This window comes from Heptranchias perlo, chromosome 35, assembly GCF_035084215.1.
Source record: "Heptranchias perlo isolate sHepPer1 chromosome 35, sHepPer1.hap1, whole genome shotgun sequence".
NCBI classification, from domain to species: domain Eukaryota; kingdom Metazoa; phylum Chordata; class Chondrichthyes; order Hexanchiformes; family Hexanchidae; genus Heptranchias; species Heptranchias perlo.
This window is the reverse complement of record NC_090359.1, coordinates 9,710,768-9,733,592: the sequence shown is the minus strand read 5'-3', so window position 1 is coordinate 9,733,592 and position 22,825 is coordinate 9,710,768. Positions and strand designations below refer to the sequence as shown.

The window sequence follows — 22,825 nt, the reverse complement described above, 5'->3', positions numbered from 1 at the left end:
ATGGCTTCCCAAGTGTGTCAGAACTATCACAAGGAGTGTGAGGATGGTGTCAACAAGCAGATCAATATGGAGCTCTATTCCTCCTATGTTTATCTTTCTATGGTGAGTTTTGTTTCTTTGACCCCTTCACATTGGAGATTCTAATGTGACATTACAAAATTCTGTTTTCTCCAATTCATCTATTGCCTTTTCTCTAATCTGCACCCCCTCCCCCCAATTGATGGATGGTGAGTGTCTTTTTAAAGCTGTAATATAATGTGATTTATTGTACAGTCATTATCAAAATGTCTCCCTCTTCCTTGCAGTAGTTGCACCACATTCTATATCTTAAATCTCAATTGTTCACTTTCCTGGTGTCTGAGCTTTCTATTGAAGTTGTGTTTTGCAATACACTCTGCATTCAATGCCTGGGATTCATATTTCTTACCCTCTATTCTACATCTCTCCACAGTCTTTCCCCACATTCTCCTTGCAATGGTGGGGGGGGGGGGGTCATAATCTTAAATTAGAGCTAGTCCATTTAGGAGGTAAGTGAGGAAGCACTTTTCCCCTCAAAGGTACTGGAAATCTAGAACTCTCTCCCTTGAAAGTCTGTGGATGTTGGGGATTAATTGGTGCTTTCAAGACTGAAATCTTTTGTTGGGTCAGGGTATTGAAGGATGAGTTGATGTACAGATCCATGTTCTAATTAAATCATTGAGTTGGCTCAAATGGCTGTATGTCCCACTTCTGTTTCTATGCTCTGAACCTTCACTTTTTAAGTACCAGCTTGTCCCTGTCTGTCTTCTCTCTCTGCCTTTGCTCTATTGGTGGTAGGGCCTTCAGCCATTTTGGTCCTACTCAGTGTAACTGTTAATCCCTTTGCCTTCCTACCTCTGTCTGTCTCTCAAAGCATTCAAATGCTAACAGTTTCTAGTCATGCAACTCTTACTGCTTGGTATCTGTTTCTCCTCTGAAATGCCTTGATGTTTAGTGTTGAAGGTGCTAAGTTAATGCTGTTTGTGGTAGTTGTAGAAAGGGGTTTGTTTCAAATTTCAGTCATGAAAAGGATGTAAGCTTTTATGTTCCTTCACTAATTTCTAGACATATAATTCAGTCTTGGGTGTGAAGATTAAAGTGAAATATTGTGTTGAGCATGTTCAAAGCTGAATTGGTAATTTTCCATTGGCCAGCTTCCCTATTGCTAGGAGTGAGATTATCTCACTACCAGGTTAGTGAAGCAAGTCAGCCTGTGCTAGTTTTCAGAACCATCTGCCTACAAGCTCAGTGAGACTTGAACCCTTGACAGAAAGCAAAATATTGAGGTTGGCTTTATGTACAATACCCATGATGATAATTCTGATACCCAACTACTTTTGATCTCACCAGTCCTATTACTTTGACCGGGATGATGTTGCCCTGCGTCACTTTGCTGAGTTCTTCAAGGAGCAGTCACATGAGGAACGGGAGCACGCTGAGAAACTGCTGAAATTCCAGAATCAGCGTGGGGGCCGAGTCATCTTGGAGGATATCAAGGTTAGATTTAATGGAGTGGCCTTCTGAATGGCTCCCCTTAAATGGACAATTTTAAATATTTCTAAAGCAATTTGTTCTAATGCACATAATTACATAGAATGTCCAGCACAGAAACAGGACATTTAGCCCAACTGGTCTATGCTGGTGTTTATGCTCTACGTGAGCTGCCTCCCACCTTCATCTTGCCCTATCATCACATCCATCTATTACTGTCTCCCTCAGTACTTCTCCTTAAAGACATTTATACTATTTGACTCGTGGTTGTGGTGGTGTAATTCTATATTCTTGGGACAATTGGTTCATGGCAACATGGACATCTGATTGCTTTTCACCCCTATTTTCCTTCAGTACTTTCGTATTTTGTTTAATCCATTAAGTGAACTGGCTGAGACCTGATTCCCTTTTCAGAAGCCAGAGCAGGATGAGTGGAGCAATGGTCTGGAGGCGATGCAGAGAGCTCTGCAGATGGAGAAGAATGTGAACCAGAGTCTGCTGGATCTGCACAAACTCTCCACTGAGAGGACAGACCCTCATGTAAGTTTTTAATGTGGGCCTTTGGGTCAGTTCGAGGTGGTGGAAATTTACTGTCCTTGAGCCTATTCAAAAGATCTTCATACCCAATAGCTTTGTTGGTGTCATGCTCAAATTTTATTGGGGAGGGGAGACAGGAAAGGGAGATTGCCCTACTGTCTGCATTAGAAGTAAATGTATCTGATCCCAGGATCTAAGCACTTAATAGAGCAAAGTTACTGTATAAAATACATCAATCTAAAGTGCACCACTTGACTATCCTCCAGACCAAGAAGATTAAAATCCAAACCCTTGGAGAAGCTCAGATCTTCCTCCATCTCTTGCTGGACATAACTATTTTCCATCTTTTCTTCCAGTTGTGTGACTTCCTGGAGACCCACTACTTGGATGAACAAGTGAAGATGATCAAGAAGCTTGGAGATCACATCACCAACCTGAAGAGACTGGGAGCCCCTGAGAATGGCATGGGAGTGTACCTGTTTGACAAGCTCACCCTGGGGGAGCGTGATTGAACTGACTGCAGGGATAAAGCTTATTGTTCAGTACTCCTGTTTATAGTCTGAAGAACCCCTATCCTGTAGCAATGGTGACTTTGTACTAAGAGCTGTGAGACCTGGGCTCTTGATGTGAAATGTAATAGTAACTAGAAATAAACTGTTACAGAAGACTGGGTTTTGGCTCCTTATAAATTGAGTGATTGCTTATTTTTCAGATTAACATAATTCAGCTGTTGTAACAAATTACATTGGGCTATGTATTGGCTTTAGGGTGAGATTCTGCCCTATGACATTTTTTCTTCTGGGGTCATATCAATGTAGTGACTTGGGTGTTGAGGGCCAATGTGTCTGCCTTGAGTGTAAATTGTATTTATGCAGTAAAATGATTACTGCTGATTTCAATGCAAAGAACAATACAGTAATGAGTTACTGTTCCTATTAGTACTGCATATTATCAACTGTTTAACTCATTAATGATGCAAAATCAGTTGCTGTAACATTTTGTTCCAATAAAACACAAGGAAAGTGAACTAGTAATTTCAGTCCAATAGGCAATTTTTTTTAAGAATAGTATCTGCCTGGGGAAGAACAATCCAGATGCTTTTTTTTTCCAAAGATGCTACAGACCTCAGTAGGTAGTTGGGGTAGCTTATGAAATCACTCACTATTACTCCTAATAAACTGTTTGTTTGGAGTCAAATAGGTCTTATAGGGGGGAGTGCAGGTTCCCTGTTTGTCTATTTCCCTTCATTTTCATCTTCTGCCCTCCCCAACCCCCTGTTAATCTCCCCCATGAATAATAAATTTGGTATGGTACAGAAAAAATACCTCGAACTAAACTCCAGCAAACAAAATCTTCCTTCTGGGAGACGTAGTAAATGCACTAAACAACTAACTTGAACCATTAAGTTGAATAGATAAGGCTCCTAAACTCTTCCATACCACTACTGTTCCATCAATTCATAAACCCAATATAAGCAGCTCATCCATAAATCTATCAATTTGTATTTATCCCATTGTGCAGTTAATACTAGATTACAATTCTAAATTCTACTGGATCACCATTTCATTTAAACCAAGTTAAATAGATATTTTGCCTGAAACTCCACATCCCAATGCCATCAATTCATCAACACAATACAACCAGCTCCTCCATAAATGTGTCGATTTGCCTATAGTCCTATTGTGTGTTCCATACCAAATTGTAACCAACCTTTCCAAATCCTATGGGTTCTCCATTCATCTCCTTCACCCCTATGAATGGATTCAAATGTTGATGCTGCAGCTGTAATTATCCAGTGTTTCCAAGTGAAGTTTAGGAACTTGTGACTTGCACTGGGTGTGATAGAATTGCCGTCTTCAGTCAGTCCATGTTAATATCTTTATATTGATGGAGTAAATAAGGGGAAACTGATTCCAGTAGCAGACCGGTTAGTAACCAGCAAACACAGATTTAAGGTGATTGGTAAAAGAACCAGAAGTGACACGAAACTTTTTTCAGTGTTCTGATCTGGAATGAATTGCCTCATCGGGTGGTGGAAGCAGATTTAATAACTTTCAAAAGGAAATTGGATAAATACTTGAAGGGGGAAAGAGCAGGGGAGTGGGACTAATTGGATAGCTCTTTCAAAGAGGCAGCATAGGCACAATGGGCTGAATGGCTTCTTTCTGTGCTGTAATAGTAGGATATTCTGATCTCTAAAGGCACTTTTGAGATACCAATGTCACCACATTTCATACGTTGTTGAGCCATAATTTTACGAGTCAGTGTGGATTATCTGGTAGCTTTGACTGCTGCATAGTTCGCACCTTTGAGGTGTGGTCCCTGTTGTAAGGTAAGAAATGCGGCAGTCAATTTGCCTCCAGCAAGGACCCAAAAACAGCAATGAAATATTGACCTGATAATCTGTTTTAGTGATGTTAGTTGAGGGATAAATATTGGTCCAGATATTGGGGAGAACTCCGCTGCTCTTCCTCGAAATAGTGCTGTGGGATATTTTACGTCCACCTGAGAGAGCAGATGAGGCCTCGATTTAATATCACATCCAAAAGACGGCACCTCCGACAGTACAGCACTCCCTTAGTCAGCCTAGATTATGTGCTCAAGTCTCGAGATGATGACTTGAACCCACAACCTTCTGACTCTGAGGTGAGAGTGCTGCCACTGAGCCACAGCTGACACAAATGGAGATGTTTGTGTGGGTGACATTGCATTCAGTAATCTTCACTGCCTCTCATTCTCGCTGAATATCCTGAATTTTACCAAACAACATTTCATGAGAATCAAAACTAAAAATGATGCATCCCACAATGCTTTGCCCAGTTGATGCCCCCATGCTGCCAATCCTCAGACACACCCATTCTCTATATTAGAACTGGGGGCGATTCACACCATCCATGGGATGGAATTTCCATTTCTCTGACCAATGGATGGTTTGCAAATTCACTCAAGACAACTTGATTGCTTTGAATATTGTCTCAACATCACAATCACTAACAAGTAATAAACTTGACCAGATTATGAAAAGCCACTTCAGTGAAAATATCAAATTATTATCAAATCGTTCAAAGTTATGATTCCAAGAGATTGAAACAAAGAGAAACTTTCAGATTTTTTGTTTTCTTTATTTTTCACTTTCAGATTTATTTTTTTCCTTTTTTCTTTTTTTTAATTTTGTTAGGCCCCCCTTTTATAAGAAGGGGGGTGTGGGGTGTGCTTAAATACTAAAACCAAACAAACCAACACCAAGTGATCAAATTAAAATTTTATTCTCCTCGTCCAGGATACACTCCAGCCCCTGCGGTGCCCACCGGCCGCGGAAAGCCTCGAGCGTACCGGCAGACACCGCGTGCTCCATCTCCAGGGCCACCCGGGCGCGGAGCATTCCGCCGAAGAGAGGCAGACAGGCCGAGCGACCGCCCCCACGGACCACGATCATCCTAGACCTGTGGATGGCCACCTTGGACAGGCCCAGGAGCAGGCCCACGAGAACGTCCACCGACCTGCCCGCCCCCCTCCTCACCGGGCGGCCAAAGATCAGGAGCGTGGGACTGAAATGCAGCCAGAACTTGAGGAGCAGCCCCTTCAAATAATCAAACAGGGGCTGCAGTCTCGCACACCCAGTGTACAGATGGAACACGGACTACTCCAGGCCGCAGAAATCACAAGCGGCCTGGGTGTACGTGAAATGGCGTAACCGCCGGTTGCACACGACTGCTCCGTGCAACACTCTCCACCCCAGATCCCCGATGGAACACGGGAGGATCCCTGAGTAGAGAGCCCCCCACTGGTAACCCTCGTCTCCGCCGGACGGCAGGATGGTACGCCAGGGCGTGTCCGGCCGAGAGACGAGGGCGAGGAAGTGGATGGTGTGCAGGAGCAGCCTGTACAGGAAATCCCTCCGCGCGGTGTGAAACGGCACAGAGGGAATTTCCAAGAGACGGCTCAAGTTGTGAGGCGCGGCCCCCCGAGGGACGTTCCGGGGTTTGGCGCCGAGGAGGAACTCCGTCCGAACGGGGGTCAGGTCGGACGGGATGGCTCCGCACGCCTGAGCCGCCTCCACATCCCGAGTGGAGTCAGGGCCGAGCGCCGATTTCAACGCATGGATGGCGATGGCCGCGTCCCCGGCACGCCACGAGGACATCCGGGCGGCGAGCGCCCACGGCTCCAACCAACCCGACCCACCGCCATCCAGGACGTCCCTGACTCTGGTCACCCGACCGGCCACGGCCCTCCGCACCGACAGCCGCGAGTGGCCGAAGCCGATATCGCGGAGGAACGGATTCCCGAGCAGCGGCTCCTGCAGGACGGCCGCTACCCCCGACAGGTGAGAGCTCCGACCGGAGGCGACCATGCTCCAGACCCTGAGCAGATCCTGGTAAAAGACAGGCAGCTCCTGCAAAGACGTGCGGCCGCCCACCAGCGAGACGAACAGGAGCTGCGTGTCGTAGTTCAGGCCGTGCAGCTGGCGGAAAAAATACGTCGCCAGCGCACGCCATCTAAGAGGACGCTCAACGTACAGGTATCGCCGCAGCGTCCGAAGGCGGAAAGTTGCCACCTGGGTGCGGACGCACACCAGCCCCTGACCGCCCTCCCTAAGCGGGAGACTCAGGACCGCGGCAGCGACCCAGTGTATCCCTCTGGCCCAGAAGAAGTCGACGAACTTCCTCTGAATCTTGGCGACAAACTCGGGGGGTGGGGTCAAAGTGACCAATCTGTACCACAACATGGCTGCCACCAGCTGGTTTATGACCAGCACTCGACCCCTGTCGGATTACACTCAGAGCAGTCCTGTCCAGCGCGCCAGGCGAGCGGCGACCTTGGCCTCCAGCTCTTCCCAGTTCGCCGGCCAGGCTTCCTCGGCAGGGCCGAGGTAGACTCCCAGGTACCGGAGGTGCGTGGTACTCCAGGCGAAAGGCCTGAGCTCCTCCGGCAGGGAGTCCACCCGCCACTGACTTGCCAGAAAACTAGACGAAACTGGAGTGCATCCTGGATATCCACAGGTCCAGGATGCTCGCGGTCCGTGGGGGCGGGTGCTCGGCCTGTCTGCCTCTCTTTCGCGGGTTGCTCCGCGCCCGGGTGGCCCTGGAGATGGAGCACGCGGTGTCTGCCGGTACGCTTGAGGCTTTCCGCGACCGGTGGGCACTGCAGGGGCTGGAGTGCATCCTGGACGAGGAAAATAAAATTTTAATTTGATGCCTGGTTTTGTTTTATTTGATTTTTAGTACTTAAGCACACCCTACACCCCCCCCCTTCTTATAAAAGGGGGGCCTAAAAAACACAAAAAAAAGAAAAAAAAAGTGTGCTGGTTGGTGGGTAAAGTGATAAAAGAAAAAGAAACAAAGGAAAAAAAAAGAGAAAAAAAAAAGGTGCTGGTTGGTGGGTAAAGTGATAAAAGAAAAAGAAAAAAAGGAAAAAAAAAGAGAAAAAAAGAAGGTGCTGGTTGGTGGGTAAAGTGATAGTTGAGTTATTTGGTATCATGGGGGATTTTGTAATGAGAGGTTTGTTCCCAGTGCTGGTGTTAGTTGGAGCGGTTTGTTGCTCTGATATTTGGCAACAGTTTGGAGGCCAGAGATTTCCATGGAGAAGAGTAAAACCCACCCCTGTACCCCAGAGAGTCCCTCCCCCTGTGCCTCCCTTTGGTTCCCATTTCAGTGTGTCTGAGGGGAGAAGTCTGTCTCCACTGCAGACTGTGATGGTGCAGTGTGGAGAGCAGAACCTGCTGGTGAGGGTAGACATGGATTTATTTAGAACCAGGCAACTGATTAAAGCTACTGACCTGACCCTGGGGACAGCAGGTTGTCGGCCAACTGGGATCTACTCTCAGAACCACACTGTCCTCTTTGACTATGGGCTCCATGAATGTGGCAGCAGATTGCAGGTAATGTGATTCCTCAACTCTTGCTCCAATTTCACTGTGTAGATTACTGCCCACTCTGAACTCATTAACATCGGGTGAAACTCCAGCCACTGAGGAGATCCCTGAATGAAATCTGTGCATAAATTTTTGCCCACTGTGAAGTATCACCCTGTGTGAAACTACTTCTTTATGTTGACATGTCAATCTTCGCTTTATATTTAAAAAGAACTTCAACTTGTCACTGAGGGACTGCATCTTTCTCAAATGGGTCATTGCTACTCTCTAACTCTGAGATTCAATTCTATTGACCTTGAACCTTCTCCTGCATTTCTCCAAACCACTCTGTTCTTTTGTGCCTCAATTGATTTATCTTTTCCTTTCCTTCCTGTGGATATTCAGGCCTGTTGCCTCAACTTGTGGTCAATGAATGTTCAGTGTGGAAGTTCCTGTTGAGACTTCCCTTGAAAGATGAAACAAGTGGAACAATAATTGGGATACAATGTATTAAAGGGGAACTCCACTTTTGGTTGTTACACCTGCCAATACCATTGATTCCACGGACACAGATGAGATTTGAAAGTGGTGTTGTGTTTTGTGCTCCATATCAGGGGTAACTTGAGCCCCTTAAGGTGAAAGCTCTAATCTATATGGGAAAGAATGCTCATCAAATCTGGCAGTGCCAATCATTTCAGGGGTTTCTGACTGCAGGCCTGAAGTCCCCTGTAATAGAAGGTGGACTGAGCAGAGTAACAGAGGCTGCTGCAGGCAACTTCTGCCAATGGTGGAGCTGCTTCAATCATGTGTCATTGAGGAGCAGCTGAAACCCCTCAAACTGCTGCTTAACAGGGCAGGAAAATGACCAGAAATAGATTTTGTTCAATGAGACCAGCTCTTCATTCCTTAACCTGATGTCTTTCAGATGGCTGGCGATTTCCTGGTCGACACCACCCACCTGAACCACACCCCAAATGCTCGTGGATCTGTTATTGTGAGAACAAATAGAGCAGTCATTCCCATTGAGTGCCACTATTTTAGGTAAGAATCTTTACTCTATTGCAAATAAGGTCTACAGCAGGTGCAGTTCTGTGAAGTTGTCCTGAAATTACTGCACTGTCCTTTCAGGAAGGGCAATGTGAGCAGTGACCCTATCAAGCCCACCTGGATCCCATTCAGCTCGACCAAGTCTGGAGAAGGGCTTCTGTCATTCTCACTGCGTCTTATGAACGGTATGTGATGGGTGGATGGGGAGTGCTTTTCTGTCGTTTCCCACTGGGAGTTACACCCACTGTCTCCAACCCTTGTCCTCTTGTACTTCAGATGACTGGCTTACAGAGCGCACCTCGACTGTCTACTACCTGGGTGACCTCATTCACATTGAGGCCTCTGTTTCGATGACCAACCACATGCCCTTTAAGCTCTACATTGACAGCTGTGCAGCTACATTGAGCCCAGACAAGGATTCCACCCCAAGATACAACATCATTGACTCCCATGGGTAAGGAGCTCTCTGCTTTCTCCAGCTGGTTCTGTCTCAATCGGTTCACTTAATTCACTTTGTCCCTTTTTAAATCTTTCTTCAGTTGCCTCCTGGACAGCAAAGCTGAGGACTCCTTTTCAACCTTTGTGTTGCCAAGAGGTGAACGTGAGCTGGACAAACTCCAGTTTGATCTGGATGCGTTCCGCTTCTTTGGAGATGACCGTTCCTTGGTAAGAGGAAGCCAAACATTGGGTTCCCCATGTTGGGAGGAGGTCACTAAATAACAACTTGTATTGAATGTGTCCCTCAGATTTTCATCACCTGTCACCTGAAAGTTGCTGCAGTGGATCGGAGAGATTCCATGAACAAGGCTTGTACTTTCCAGAATATGTAAGTTCCCTCTCTCGTTCAGGGATGTGTTGATTTAAGGGTGATTGACAACCTGGTTGATGAACTGATTCTCTGGTTGAGCTGGACCCCATTGGAAGAATCGACCAATGACGTGTGTGCCTGTTGTCATCTGGGCAACTGCAGTGCCACAAGGGATTTCCTCGTTGATTCCAGAGGAAGGAGGGATCTTGTATCTGGACCTGGTCGGACATTGATCCTCTTGATTGTTGGAGGTCACCCTTTACCCTCTAACTGGAATGTTTGATATTGCAGAGAGTGATGCTGAGTTGAAGTGGGAGGGTGAGGCCTCACTTGGACCCTTGGTCATTCTGGATCCTCATGTGACAGACCTGGCAACTGAGCCCCTTAATGATGTTGAGCAAAGGATGCAGGAGAGGTCTCCAGGTGGTGAGTTGGCCGACTGCTAGTTTCCATTTTCCCCTCAGTATTTCCTTCACTAACCATTGGTTTCTTGTTGCTTTATAGGTGTGGCGTCTGAGGTGGTCCTGATCTTGGCCCTGACTGTGAGCGCTGTCTCTCTGATCTCTGCTTCTTGGATTGCCTTGTTCCTGAACAGGAAACACAAGCAAACCCAGTTTAACTAGTTATCAAATGACCAATAAAGCAGTGACCACTTGTATCTTCTCATGGCTGGTTGCTCATTTCTCACTGTCTCCAGTCAACGACACAATGAGTGCTCAATACCGTGTTAGTAACACACTGCACTCCTCCGTCAGTTCCTCCTGTTAGTGAAATGGGTTGAAATGGGTCCATGTAACTAGTGGCAGAATGGCTGGTAATAGTGTATCCAGGCCCAGTCCAGGGATGGCTGCAGCAATGGGTGAAGGCTTGCCAGGCCCTCATTGTGCAGGTCAATGAGCTCTGAAGGGACAGTGGGACTGGCCTGAAGTACTGGTGCCGGGTGGTTGACTGCACAATCATTCCCTTGGTGCTCTGTGGCCATTGATCACTCGAATCCGCACATGGGCTCCAAACTCCTAAACTTTCCCATTTGGAGCTCATTGTCCAAACACCAATAGGATTGAAAGTGGGTGGACTTGAACTCTCTTCCAAGATTGAAGATCTCTGTCCCTGGTGTGAAGATCTTTGTTTTGTTGGGCTGGGGCTCCAAGTAAATTTCCAATGCCCAGTGTAAAGATTAATGTTCACAGGGGGCAATGTTGTGCTCATTGGGTACAGGCACAGAGTGCGAGGGACGGGGAGCCCAGCGGTTGTGATTTACCTCTGTTGGATTTGAATTTCACCTGTCTTCTCGTGAGCACAGACTGAAGTTTCGTTATCCTCAGCTTCCCCTCACGGCAGGCCCTCAGGATTGTATTGTAAGTCGTTAGTCCTATTTTTCAGATTACGTTATTGTTTATCATTCACTATATTTGAGGGGTGGCAATCGGAACAGGAGTTGGCCATTTAGCCCCTCTCGCCTGGTCCACCATTCAATGAGATCATGGTTGATCTGTGACAGAACTCCATATACCTGCCTTAGTCATATCCCTTACCTTTTTGATTAACAAAATTTTAACCTGAGATAATAGATTTAACAATTGAGCTAGCATCAACTGCCATTTGTGGAAGAGTGTTCCTAACTTCTCCCACTCGTTGTGTGTAGAAGTGTCTCTTAACTTCATTCCTGAAAGTCCTAATTCGAACTTCGAGGTTATGTCCCCTGGTCGTTAAACTGGCTGTGTCTTTATAACTTTACAGTGAATTGGGTACAATCCATGTCTGGGACAACCTTGCCTTTGAAATACTGAAATTTGTTCATAAAATGTTCTTCAGATTTAATAAGAGCATATTTGTTTATCTTTACTGAGCTGGGTTTTTCTTTTTGGTAAATCAGACATTCAGGGGGTCTATTAAACAGGATGGGAGCTGTTAGCAGTAAACACCCTCGCTTCAGACAACATTCTTTGGCAGGTGGAAACCACTTCTCCATTTAAATCAAATCATAGTAATATTTTACTTAACCTATAATCACTGAAGTTTAGTGTTTAAACATAGCAGGAGATCCAGGCTCGTTCTGTTGCAGTAGAATCACAATAAGTTAGTGGGAACTTTTAACAATAGCAATTCATTTCTGCTCACTACACACAAGGTGATTTTTCTTCCAGTGGAAACTACAGTCAGACGGCCCCTCCTCACTTTCACTCTGAGCTTCCTCACACTATTGATGAATAATGTTAGGAAACATTAAACCCAATAGATGACAATACATTGTAGTGTAGTGTAGGGCCATCCTACCCTCTTCTGACTGTTGTCTGATTTACATGTAAACATTTCAGGGAGGCTTTACAAACTGGATATACTGGCCAGGACACCAGGAGAACTACTTTGGGGTATTTTTAAAATGTTGCAACAAAATACCATGTAGAAATGCTTCATGAATTCATTCTCAATGAAGCTTAGGATCTTACAGGACAGAAACAGGTGACTTTCCTCTCGCCCCCTCATCCAATTTAATGTTCCTCTGTTCCAAGGTGCCTCCACTATTATTCCCATTTAAAATAATTCCTGGAGTCTGTGTGAACAACATTTTCGGGCAGAACTCTACATTGTCCCCTCCCTATAAAGATATTTTTTTGAACCGTAGACATGTATCTTTTGCCATGTTACATTTGAACCTAGGGGTTATAGAATCATAGAAATTTACAGCACAGAAGGAGGCTATTCGGCCCATTGTCTGTGCCAGCTGAAAAAGCTATCCAGCCTAATCGCACTCTTGGTCTTGGTCCGCAGCCTTGCAGGTGACGGGACTTCAAGTGCGCATCCAAGTACTTATAAAAAGCGATGTTGGTTTCTGCCTCTACCACCCTTTCAGCGAGTCAGGTTTAAACCCACACCACCCTCTGGGTGAAAAAAATTATCCCCAGATCCCCTCGAATTCTTCCAATTATTTGAAATATATGCCCCCCGGTTATTGGCCTCTCTGCTAAGGGATATAGGACCTTCATATTCTTTTTTTATTTGTTTATGGGATGTGGGTGTTACTGGCAAGGGCAGCATTTATTGCCCATCCCATTTGCCTTTGAGAAGGTGGGGGTGAGTTGCCGCCTTGAAGTGACGCAGTCCGCGTGGCCCCCAATAATTTTATACACCTCAATTAAATCCCCCATCAGCATCCTCTGTTTCAATGAAAACAACTCCAGCCGATCCAATCCTTCCTCATAGCTAAAAGTCTCCACTCCTGGACCATCCTTGTAAATCTCCTCTGGACCCTCTCTGGTGCAATCCCATCTTTCCTGTAATGTGGTGACCTGAACTGGACACGGGTTAAATTTATTAGTCCGCCTGTTCCCACAGGTCCCAGTCGAGTTTCTTCATTCCTTTCCTTGGTTCAATCCGTCATTCACCGATTGGGTTTATGACCGGTCACCACCTCCTGTGATTTCCCCAATTGGCTGCCCCTCTTCTCAGAGATTCTCTCGCTCCACAGACCACCTGCACTCTGTCGGTTCCACCAATCCGGGAAGCTTCACCTGTGATTGGATGAACTCGGTGACCCGGGCCCGTCATGGCGGCCGAATCTCCCACAATGCAGAGCGGCAGAGAAAAGGCCCCATTTGTGAGACAGGCCGCGCTGCACTCTGGGAGAATGTTCGCACATGCGCACATCACCCGCCGGATCAGCGGCCGCTTCCTGTTGTGTCGCGAGACAAACTTTCCGTTTTTTCGGTTGAGAACGAGCGGTTTTTATTGTGACGGAAACTGACGTCACTTTTCCTTTGAATCGCGCGGTTTGATTTAAATAAACGGCGCACATGCGCAGTGTGGCGCGTCCCTCTTAAAGGGCCCTGGACCGGCCGAGAGTCCCCGAGCCCGGGGACAGGACCGAGAGACGGGCAATGGGATTAGAGCGGAGGGCGGCAGCACAAGTTGGTGAAACCGTTAAAACAGCATCCGGTTCCTTGGCTTAATAATAGAGAAATAGAGCACAAAAGCAAGGAAGTTATGTGAAACGTTTATAAATCATTGTTCAGGCCTCATCTGAAGTATTGTGTCCAATTCTGGGCACTATAATTTATTAAGGAGGTCAAGGTCTTGGAGAGGATGGAGAGGAGATTTCCCAGAATTATACCAGGGATGGGGTTTAGTTGTGTGGAGAGACTCGAGAACCTGGGATTGTTCTGCTTCGAGCAATGAAGGTTAAGGGTAGAAGTAATCGACGTGTTCAAAATTAAGAGGGGTTTTGATCGAGTAAATAAGGAGAAACTTCACCCACTGGCGGGAGGGTCGGCAACCAACGGACGCAGATTTAAGATAATTGGCAAAAGAACTAGAAGGGAGATAAGGAGATTTTTTACACAGCGAATTGTTATGATCTGGAACGCACTGCCTCAAAGGATGGTGGAGCTCGATTCAATCGTAACTTTAAAAGGAAAATTGGATAAATACTTGAAAAGGTAAAAATTACAAAGTTTATGGGTAAAGAGCACGGGAATGGGAGTAATCGGTTCCATCCTTCAAAGAGCTGGCCACTGCACGATGGGTCGAATGGCCTCCTGTGCTGTGAGATTCTAGGATTGTATATTTTCCATATATTTGTTTCTGTAAGAAGGACAATGACAGGCTGTCTGAGCAAAGCAGATGTTCAAAAGGTCCAAACACACGAGGCATCAAAGAATCAGGCGTAGATTTCAGCCCAAAGATGTTTTTTCTGCTCCAGTCATCAGCACAACACAGACCCCTGAAACACAACCAGTCACTCCTTCCAATATCACAGAGACAGAAACAGACCAGCTCTCAGTTTGCTTTCGAGTGAGTGCTGAACTCATCACATGGTGTCTGCACTAAACTGGCAATTAGAATCTCCTAATCACTTGGCTGTTTGTTAATACGGTAAAAAATAAGATTTTAACTGACCTGCCCTTTTCAATCCATTTATTGATCATTCACAGAGGCCCAAAAGAGGCCTCTCAGAGTGTCTGAATCAGCTGTACTAAAGATGATCCATTAGTTCTTCGCGATGAACGTGATGAAAACATATGTCGCTCATTGATTTTGGTGTCAGAGGGTGAGATATTTATCTCACGGTGGGAGAGAGATGAATAAGATGAAATAAAGCGAGTGTCTGTGACAATGTTTGAATGACCGACACCAATCCGGAATTTGTACAATGCTGAATGTTTCAATTCACAATGTGGATTTCCAATGGATTCTCTGCAATGTTAACACAAATCCGTTTGTTCCACAGGAGATGGTCGGGGTTCTGGTCACAGGAAATGTACAAATTCAGAAAATTTATTGTCTTGAATTTCTATATACTTCAGTTCCCAGAACGAATAATTGCAGACTCTCTGGGGTACATTTTCCGCTTGGTGATCTGGTGTAAAACTGGCCTTGCAGATTGACCGCTCGTTATTAAAACCACCTGGGGCAGGAATTCTTCCTGGACGGTACCGCCTGACGGCCGGAATCGCTCGCTGAAGCTTCCTCCTGATATTCAGTCAAGTCCCACTGAAGTCAAGGGAACTGAATATCAGGTGGGATGTGTGATGGGCGGCCTATCCGCTATCACCCACTTTGTGCTACAGCCCAAGACCATTCTGATTCCCATTGAAATGAACGGCAGGGAAATTCCCGCGGTTTGTATAAACGGCGGGCGATCCGCTCACCAAATGACCTCCAGGCGGTGAAGACATATGTCGAAACTTCCTCGTCACCGGGGCAGATTCGGTACTGGCGCTCGGGCATGAAACTGCCGTTGCCTCTGTGGGACTGGATAGACCCAGACCGACTGGAAGTGTACGGGGATATGCTTCTGGCAGACAGCATGGCAGAGTCCACGAGGAAAGGCATCATCACCCTCATCTCCACCTGCCACCTTGTCCACTCACGTAACCTGTCTGTATCCCTTTGCAGACACTTTGTGTCCTCCTCACAGCTTACTTTCCCACGTAGCTGGCGTCAGAGATCTTTTTACACTCATATACATTGTAAATAGCTGAGGCCCAGTAAAGGCCGGTATCGCTCGCTGATAAGTCAAGGGTAAAATCCCTACGAGGACATTGGTCCCAGCCTTGTTGAGGTGCAACCCGTCCATCTTGTACAGGTCTTTAGTATTAATCAAAGTGCACAATGACGCCCGCGGTGAAGCGAGTATCTCCCCACAGATACTACCTGACCTGCTGAGTGTTGCCAGCAGTTTCTGGGTTTATTTTTGAGCTTTCACGATAGCAGTTTTCCTGACAACCTGCAACTTGCCTCAAGGGCGCAGCTTCAAGCACAACTTTCTTGTGCTCTTCTCACACACAAGATCACACTTTACTTTCCGACACATGCGTTTAAAATCTGCCGTTTCCGCACACAGCGTCCTGCGGCACGAGAATTTGAAAGACCTTTCGCTCATGGCCTGTAATCGTTCCTTTTTCCCCACAGGCGCTCTTTACATTTATCCTCTACTCGTTTCAATCACAGGTTTCAACAGAACTATTAAGATCAAGGCGGAACACTTCCGATCTCACTGCACCGCCCCAACTTGCCAAATGTGCACCTTTCAACCGCCATTCACAGCTCTGTAGCGCTGCCCGTCACTCACGCAACTCAACTGTTTAGAGAAAAGAGCCAACAAGCATCAAAACAAAAACCAGTTCTTCAGTTACCATCCCCTGGATCACAAGATTCCCCAAGTAAATTTCGTGAACAATCGGGCGGCTGTCTTTCCAGAGACCAGCCCTGCTTTCGTCGTGTTTGTCTGTCGAGCGGTCACGCAGATCGAAATGTATCGACTGGTTTCAAGGCACAAATGAACATTGGTGTGAATGGGACATGTGCCCAATAGAAACAGCGGTCGGAGCAGAACAAACTGAAAGGCGTGCGATCGCGAAAGTGAATGTTAGAGTCGGCAATGGAGCAGGAAAGTGTCCATGAAATAGAAGGAGGGAAGTAAAGGCGGCCCATTGACTGTGGAAGGAAGAAAAAGCTGGGAGAAGAGGCGGGTTTGAACTGTGGAACATCAAGGACAGGCATGTGAGAGTGCTGGGATTTGACGGAATTAAAAGGTTTCACCAAAATAATATTATTTCTTGTGCGAAAGATTGATTTCTTGCTGCATTCTCTTAGCATATGTGGCATAGTGGTTATGTTACTGGGCTAGTAATCCAGAGGCCTGGACTGAAATCCAGAGTCATAAGATCAATTAAAAAATTCAATTAATTAAATAAAAATCTGGAATTAAAATACTAGTATCAGTAATGATGGCCATGAAACTACCGGATTGTCGTAAAATCCCATCTGGTTCACTAATGTCCTTTAGGGAAGGAAGCCTGCCGCCCTTACCCGGTCTGGCCGATATGTGACTCCAGACCCACAGCAATGTGGTTGATTCTTAATTGCCCTCTGAAATGGCCTAGCAAGCCACTCAGTTGTAAAATCTCGCTACGAAAAGTCACAATAAGAATAAAACCGGACGGACCACCCGGCATCGGACCACGAGGCACCGGACACGACAACGGCAAAACACCAAGCCCAGTCGACCCTGCAAGGTCCTCCTTACTAACATCTGGGGACTTGTGTCAAAATTGGGAGAGTTGTCCCACAGACTAGTCAAGCAACAGCCTGACATAGCCATACTCACAGAATCATATCTTTCAGCCAACGTCCCAGACTCTTCCATCACCATCCCTGGGTATGTCCTGTCCCACCGGCAGGACAGACCCACCAGAGGTGGCGGTACAGTGATATACAGTCAGGAGGGAGTGGCCCTGGGAGTCCTCAACATTGACTCTGGACCCCATGAAATCTCATGGCATCAGGTCAAACATGGGCAAGGAAACCTCCTGCTGATTACCACCTACCGTCCTCCCTCAGCTGATGAATCAGTCCTCCTCCATGTTGAACACCACTTGGAGGAAGCACTGAGGGTAGCAAGGGCACAAAATGTACTCTGGGTGGGGGACTTCAATGTCCATCACCAAGAGTGGCTCGGTAGCACCACTACTGACCGAGCTGGCCGAGTCCTGAAGGACATAGCTGCTAGACTGGGCCTGCGGCAGATGGTGAGCGAACCAACACGAGGGAAAAAATTACTTGACCTCGTCCTCACCAATCTACCTGTCGCAAATGCATCTGTCCATGACAGTATTGGTAGGAGTGACCACCGCACAGTCCTCGTGGAGATGAAATCCCGTCTTCGCACTGAGGTCACCATCCAACGTGTTGTGTGGCACTACCACTGTGCTAAATGGGATAGATTCAGAACAGATCCAGCAGCTCAAAACTGGGCATCCATATGGTGCTGTGGGCCATCAGCAGCAGCAGAATTGTATTCCAGCACAATCTGTAACCTCATGGCCCGGCATATTCCTCACTCTACCATTACCAACAAGCCAGGGGATCAACCCTGGTTCAATGAGGAGTGTAGAAGAGCATGCCAGGAGCAGCACCAGGCGTACCTAAAAATGAGGTGCCAACCTGGTGAAGCTACAACTCAGGACTACATGCATGCTAAACAGCGGAAGCAACATGCTATAGACAGAGCTAAGCGATTCCACAACCAACGGATCAGATCAAAGCTCTGCAGTCCCGCCACATCCAGTCGTGAACGGTGGTGGACAATTAAACAACTAACAGGAGAAGGAGGCTCTGCAAACATCCCCATTCTCAATGATGGCGGAGTCCAGCACGTGAGTGCAAAAGACAAGGCTGAAGCGTTTGCAACCATTTTCAGCCAGAAGTGCCGAGTGGATAATCCATCTCAGCCTCCTCCCGATATCCCCACCATCACAGAAGCCAGTCTTCAGCCAATTCGATTCACTCCACGTGATATCAAGAAACGGCTGAGTGCACTGGATACAGCAAAGGCTATGGGCCCCGACAACATCCCAGCTGTAGTGCTGAAGACTTGTGATCCAGAACTAGCTGGGCCTCTAGCCAAGCTGTTCCAGTACAGCTACAACACTGGCATCCACCCGACAATGTGGAAAATTGCCCAGGTATGTCCTGTCCACAAAAAGCAGGACAAATCCAATCCGGCCAATTACCGCCCCATCAGTCTACTCTCAATCTTCAGCGAACTGATGGAAGGTGTGGTCGACAGTGCTATCAAGCGGCACTTACTCACCAATAACCTGCTCACCGATGCTCAGTTTGGGTTCCGCCAGGACCACTCGGCTCCAGACCTCATTACAGCCTTGGTCCAAACATGGACAAAAGAGCTGAATTCCAGAGGTGAGGTGAGAGTGACTGCCCTTGACATCAAGGCAGCATTTGACCGAGTGTGGCACCAAGGAGCCCTAGTAAAATTGAAGTCAATGGGAATCAGGGGGAAAACTCTCCAGTGGCTGGAGTCATACCTAGCACAAAGGAAGATGGTAGTGGTTGTTGGAGGCCAAGCATCTCAGCCCCAGGGCATTGCTGCAGGAGTTCCTCAGGGCAGTGTCCTTGGCCCAACCATCTTCAGCTGCTTCATCAATGACCTTCCCTCCAGCATAAGGTCAGAAATGGGGATGTTCGCTGATGACTGCACAGTGTTCAGTTCCATTCGCAACCCCTCAGATAATGAAGCAGTCCGAGCCCGCATGCAGCAAGACCTGGACAACATCCAGGCTTGGGCTCATAAGTGGCAAGTAACATTCGCGCCAGATAAGTGCCAGGCAATGACCATCTCCAACAAGAGAGAGTCTAACCACCTCCCCTTGACATTCAACGGCATTACCATCGCCGAATCCCCCACCATCAACATCCTGGGGGTCACCATTGACCAGAAACTGAACTGGACCAGCCATATAAATACTGTGGCTACGAGAGCAGGTCAGAGGCTGGGTATTCTGCGACGAGTGACTCACCTCCTGACTCCCCAAAGCCTTTCCACCATCTACAAGGCACAAGTCAGGAGTGTGATGGAATATTCTCCACTTGCCTGGATGAGTGCAGCTCCAACAACACTCAAGAAGCTCGACACCATCCAAGATAAAGCAGCCCGCTTGATTGGCACCCCATCCACCACCCTAAACATTCACTCCCTTCACCACCGACGCACTGTGGCTGCAGTGTGCACCATCCACAGGATGCACTGCAGCAACTCGCCAAGGCTTCTTCGACAGCACCTCCCAAACCCGCGACCTCTACCACCTAGAAGGACAAGGGCAGCAGGCGCATGGGAACAACACCACCTGCACGTTCCCCTCCAAGTCACACACCATCCCGACTTGGAAATATATCGCCGTTCCTTCATTGTCGCTGGGTCAAAATCCTGGAACTCCCTTCCGAACAGCACTGTGGGAGAACCGTCACCACACGGACTGCAGCGGTTCAAGAAGGCGGCTCACCACCACCTTCTCAAGGGCAATTAGGGATGGGCAATAAATGCCGGCCTTGCCAGCGACGCCCACATCCCGTGAACGAATAAAAAAAAAATGGAGAAAATCGGTAAATGACACTCTGTGGAGACTCGGATTCGAACGGAGGTTACTGCGACCACAACGCAGAGTATTAACCACAAAACGATCACGACGAGGGACATCAGGTGTGGCAGTTGTGCCCGAACAACAGCAATGGCGCTGCTTCGAAAAGAAGGATTCTGAGCGATGAGGCCAAAACAACCAGCACCTCAAATTGGAGCAGCGGTGGGATTTAAAACCACGTCCCCACAGAAACTGGGACCTCAATCCAGCGCCTTCGACCGCTCAGCCACACTACCATGTCACCTCTGCTGCCCTCAGAATCTGGGAACTGGTGATTGAAAAGCGGCTTTCTTACTCTGACCTTTCAGTCCAAGACTTTTCCTTTTACAAAATAAAAGGGCTTTCTTTGCACTGTTCATGCGACAAGGTGGCCGAGTGGTTACGGAAACGGACTGCTAATCCACTGTGCTCTGCACCCATGGTATTGTATCCCACCCGCGCCATTATTGTATTTTGTTAATCGTTCATGGGATGTGGCCATTGAATGTCAAGGGGAGGTGGTTAGACTCTCTCTTGTTGGAGATTGTCATTGCCTGGCAATTGTCTGGCGTGAATGTTACTTGCCACTTATCAGCCCAAGCCTGGATGTTGTCCAGTTCTTGCTGCATGTGGGCACTGACTGCATCTTATCTGTGGGGTTGCGAATGGAACTGAACACTGCGCAATCATCAGCAAAGATCCCCATTTCTGACCTTATGATGGGGGAAAGGTCATTGATGAAGCAGCTGAAGATGGTTGGGCCAAAGACACTGCCCTGAGGAACTCCTGCAGCAATGTCCTGGGGCTGAGATGATTGGCCTCCAACAACCACTCCATCTTCTTTTGTGCTCGGTATGCCGATCCAGTGGAGAGCTTTCCACTGGAGCGGCAGCTGAACGGATGGTCTCAATCTTTGTGACAGAATAGTCCAGGAGCTCCTCGCAATTTTTTTGGTGAGGGTGGAAGAGGCAGGGGGTGCAAGAAGACGGTTTGTGGTCGAGAAGAGATACAGGGGATATCTTTGGATTCCAGGATGATCCTGGAATAGTGAGCAGTTTTCTGTCTCACTCTGTTCAGAGAGAAAGAGACAGAGACCGACGCAGGAAAACAGAGAAACTATGAGGCACATACACAGACAAACAGACACAGACACACAGAAACAGACACACATACACATGGAGTGACTCAGAAATACAGAGATACAGAACATGGATAATTTGGCTGATTTTTGTTCGATTTCTGTCGTAGATTTCGTGAAATCTTGCAGATCAATTAAAATGAGCATAAAACTCGCGGTGTTCAACATCGTGGAATTTCAATTCACTTTAGAATTATTAATTCGACAAGGAACTTGTTGAATTTTGAAACGCAGAGATGAAACAGGTTGATGAATGACGGGATCTGAAGTCTGTCAGATTTGAACCTGCGCGGGGGAAATGAATGAATTTCGAATCTGTCACCTTAATCACCAGTCAGCAAAAATCACAATTGCTCTGCATCCAGTCCTCAAATAGTCTCCGTACAATAATATTCTGAAAGTGACAATCACCTGTTTTTTTGCTCTGTAGTTTATTTTTAGGAAGAAGCTCGGCGAAGACATAAAATTAAAAGTTGGCGTCTTATAAATGCTTCCTTCCCGTCGGGGAATTAAACCCCGGACGAAGGCGGGGCAACTCACCACGATAAGAGAGAAAGAAAGAAAGAAAGAAAGACAGAGTCAGTTGTTCGTTGTCTAACAAAGAGATGGAAATGTAAAAGGTTCTTTCAAGAGTGGCCCGTAGAATATGAAACAAACTGTCATCAAACAAATCTTTGAAAGAAATGCACTGATACATGAAGCATGTCTAACACCATCTGGGATGAGTGCACAGTCAATGAAGCAGTTCCTCGTTAGTATAGTGGTGAGTATCCCCGCCTGTCACGCGGGAGACCGGGGTTCAATTCCCCGACAGGGAGATGAAACTTTCGCAGCCTTGAAAAGCTATTTATCTCCAATATTCGATGCGGAATATACAGTGTAAAACTGACTCGGAGTTTCCCACTTTCCCCGATTTAATTTCACTGATATTCCAGCGGTTTTAAAATCTGCTCTCAGCTTCACTCTTCACCTCGATGTTCGACTGGTTTCTGTGATGTTGGGGATTTCGGGAGGAGGCCGAGATGGATCATCCACTCGGCACTTCTGGCTGAAGACGGTTTCGAAAACTTTGCACTCACGTGCTGGGCTTTACCATCATTGAAGATGGGGATGTTCACAGAGCCTCTTCCCATTAGTTGTTTAATTATCCACCATCATTCACAAATGGGTGTGGCAGGACTGCAGAGCTTTGATCTGATCCGTTGTTTGTGGGATCGTTGAGCTCTGTCCACAGCATGCTGCTTCCACTGTTTGTCAAGTAGTCCTGTGTTACTTTCAGGTTATTGGTGTGTGTGAGTGTTTATGTAGCGAGGAATGTTTGTGTATGTGTGAATATGACTATGTCTGTCTCACTTGTTATATGCGTTTCTGAGTGTCCCTCTCTTTCTTTCTATCTGTCACTTTTAACCTGCTCCCCAAATAATTTTTCTCTGGACCTTGACTAACAAAGAGATAGAAAGTAAGTCTTCTTTCAACAGTGGCATGTGGAAAGTTAAACAAATTGTCATCAAAGAAGTCGT

The 22,825-nt window shown here is 46.8% G+C and overlaps 1 protein-coding gene across 1 annotated transcript; it reads left to right on the top strand.

Moving 5' to 3' along the window:
- Positions 1-2,986, top strand: LOC137302017 (ferritin heavy chain, oocyte isoform-like). Its single transcript, XM_067971725.1, has 4 exons — positions 1-102; positions 1,369-1,515; positions 1,924-2,049; positions 2,403-2,986. Exons 1-4 carry the CDS (start codon positions 1-3, stop codon positions 2,556-2,558), a joined length of 531 nt encoding a protein of 176 aa, XP_067827826.1. The 3' UTR covers positions 2,559-2,986.
- Positions 2,987-22,825: the final 19,839 nt, after the last annotated feature.

Coding starts and splice junctions, on each gene's coding strand:
- LOC137302017 (XM_067971725.1), top strand. CDS start 1: ATGGCTTCCCAAGTGTGTCAGAACTATCACAAGGAGTGTGAGGATGGT. Junction 103..1,368: donor CCTATGTTTATCTTTCTATG/GTGAGTTTTGTT, acceptor TGATCTCACCAG/TCCTATTACTTTGACCGGGA. Junction 1,516..1,923: donor TCATCTTGGAGGATATCAAG/GTTAGATTTAAT, acceptor TTCCCTTTTCAG/AAGCCAGAGCAGGATGAGTG.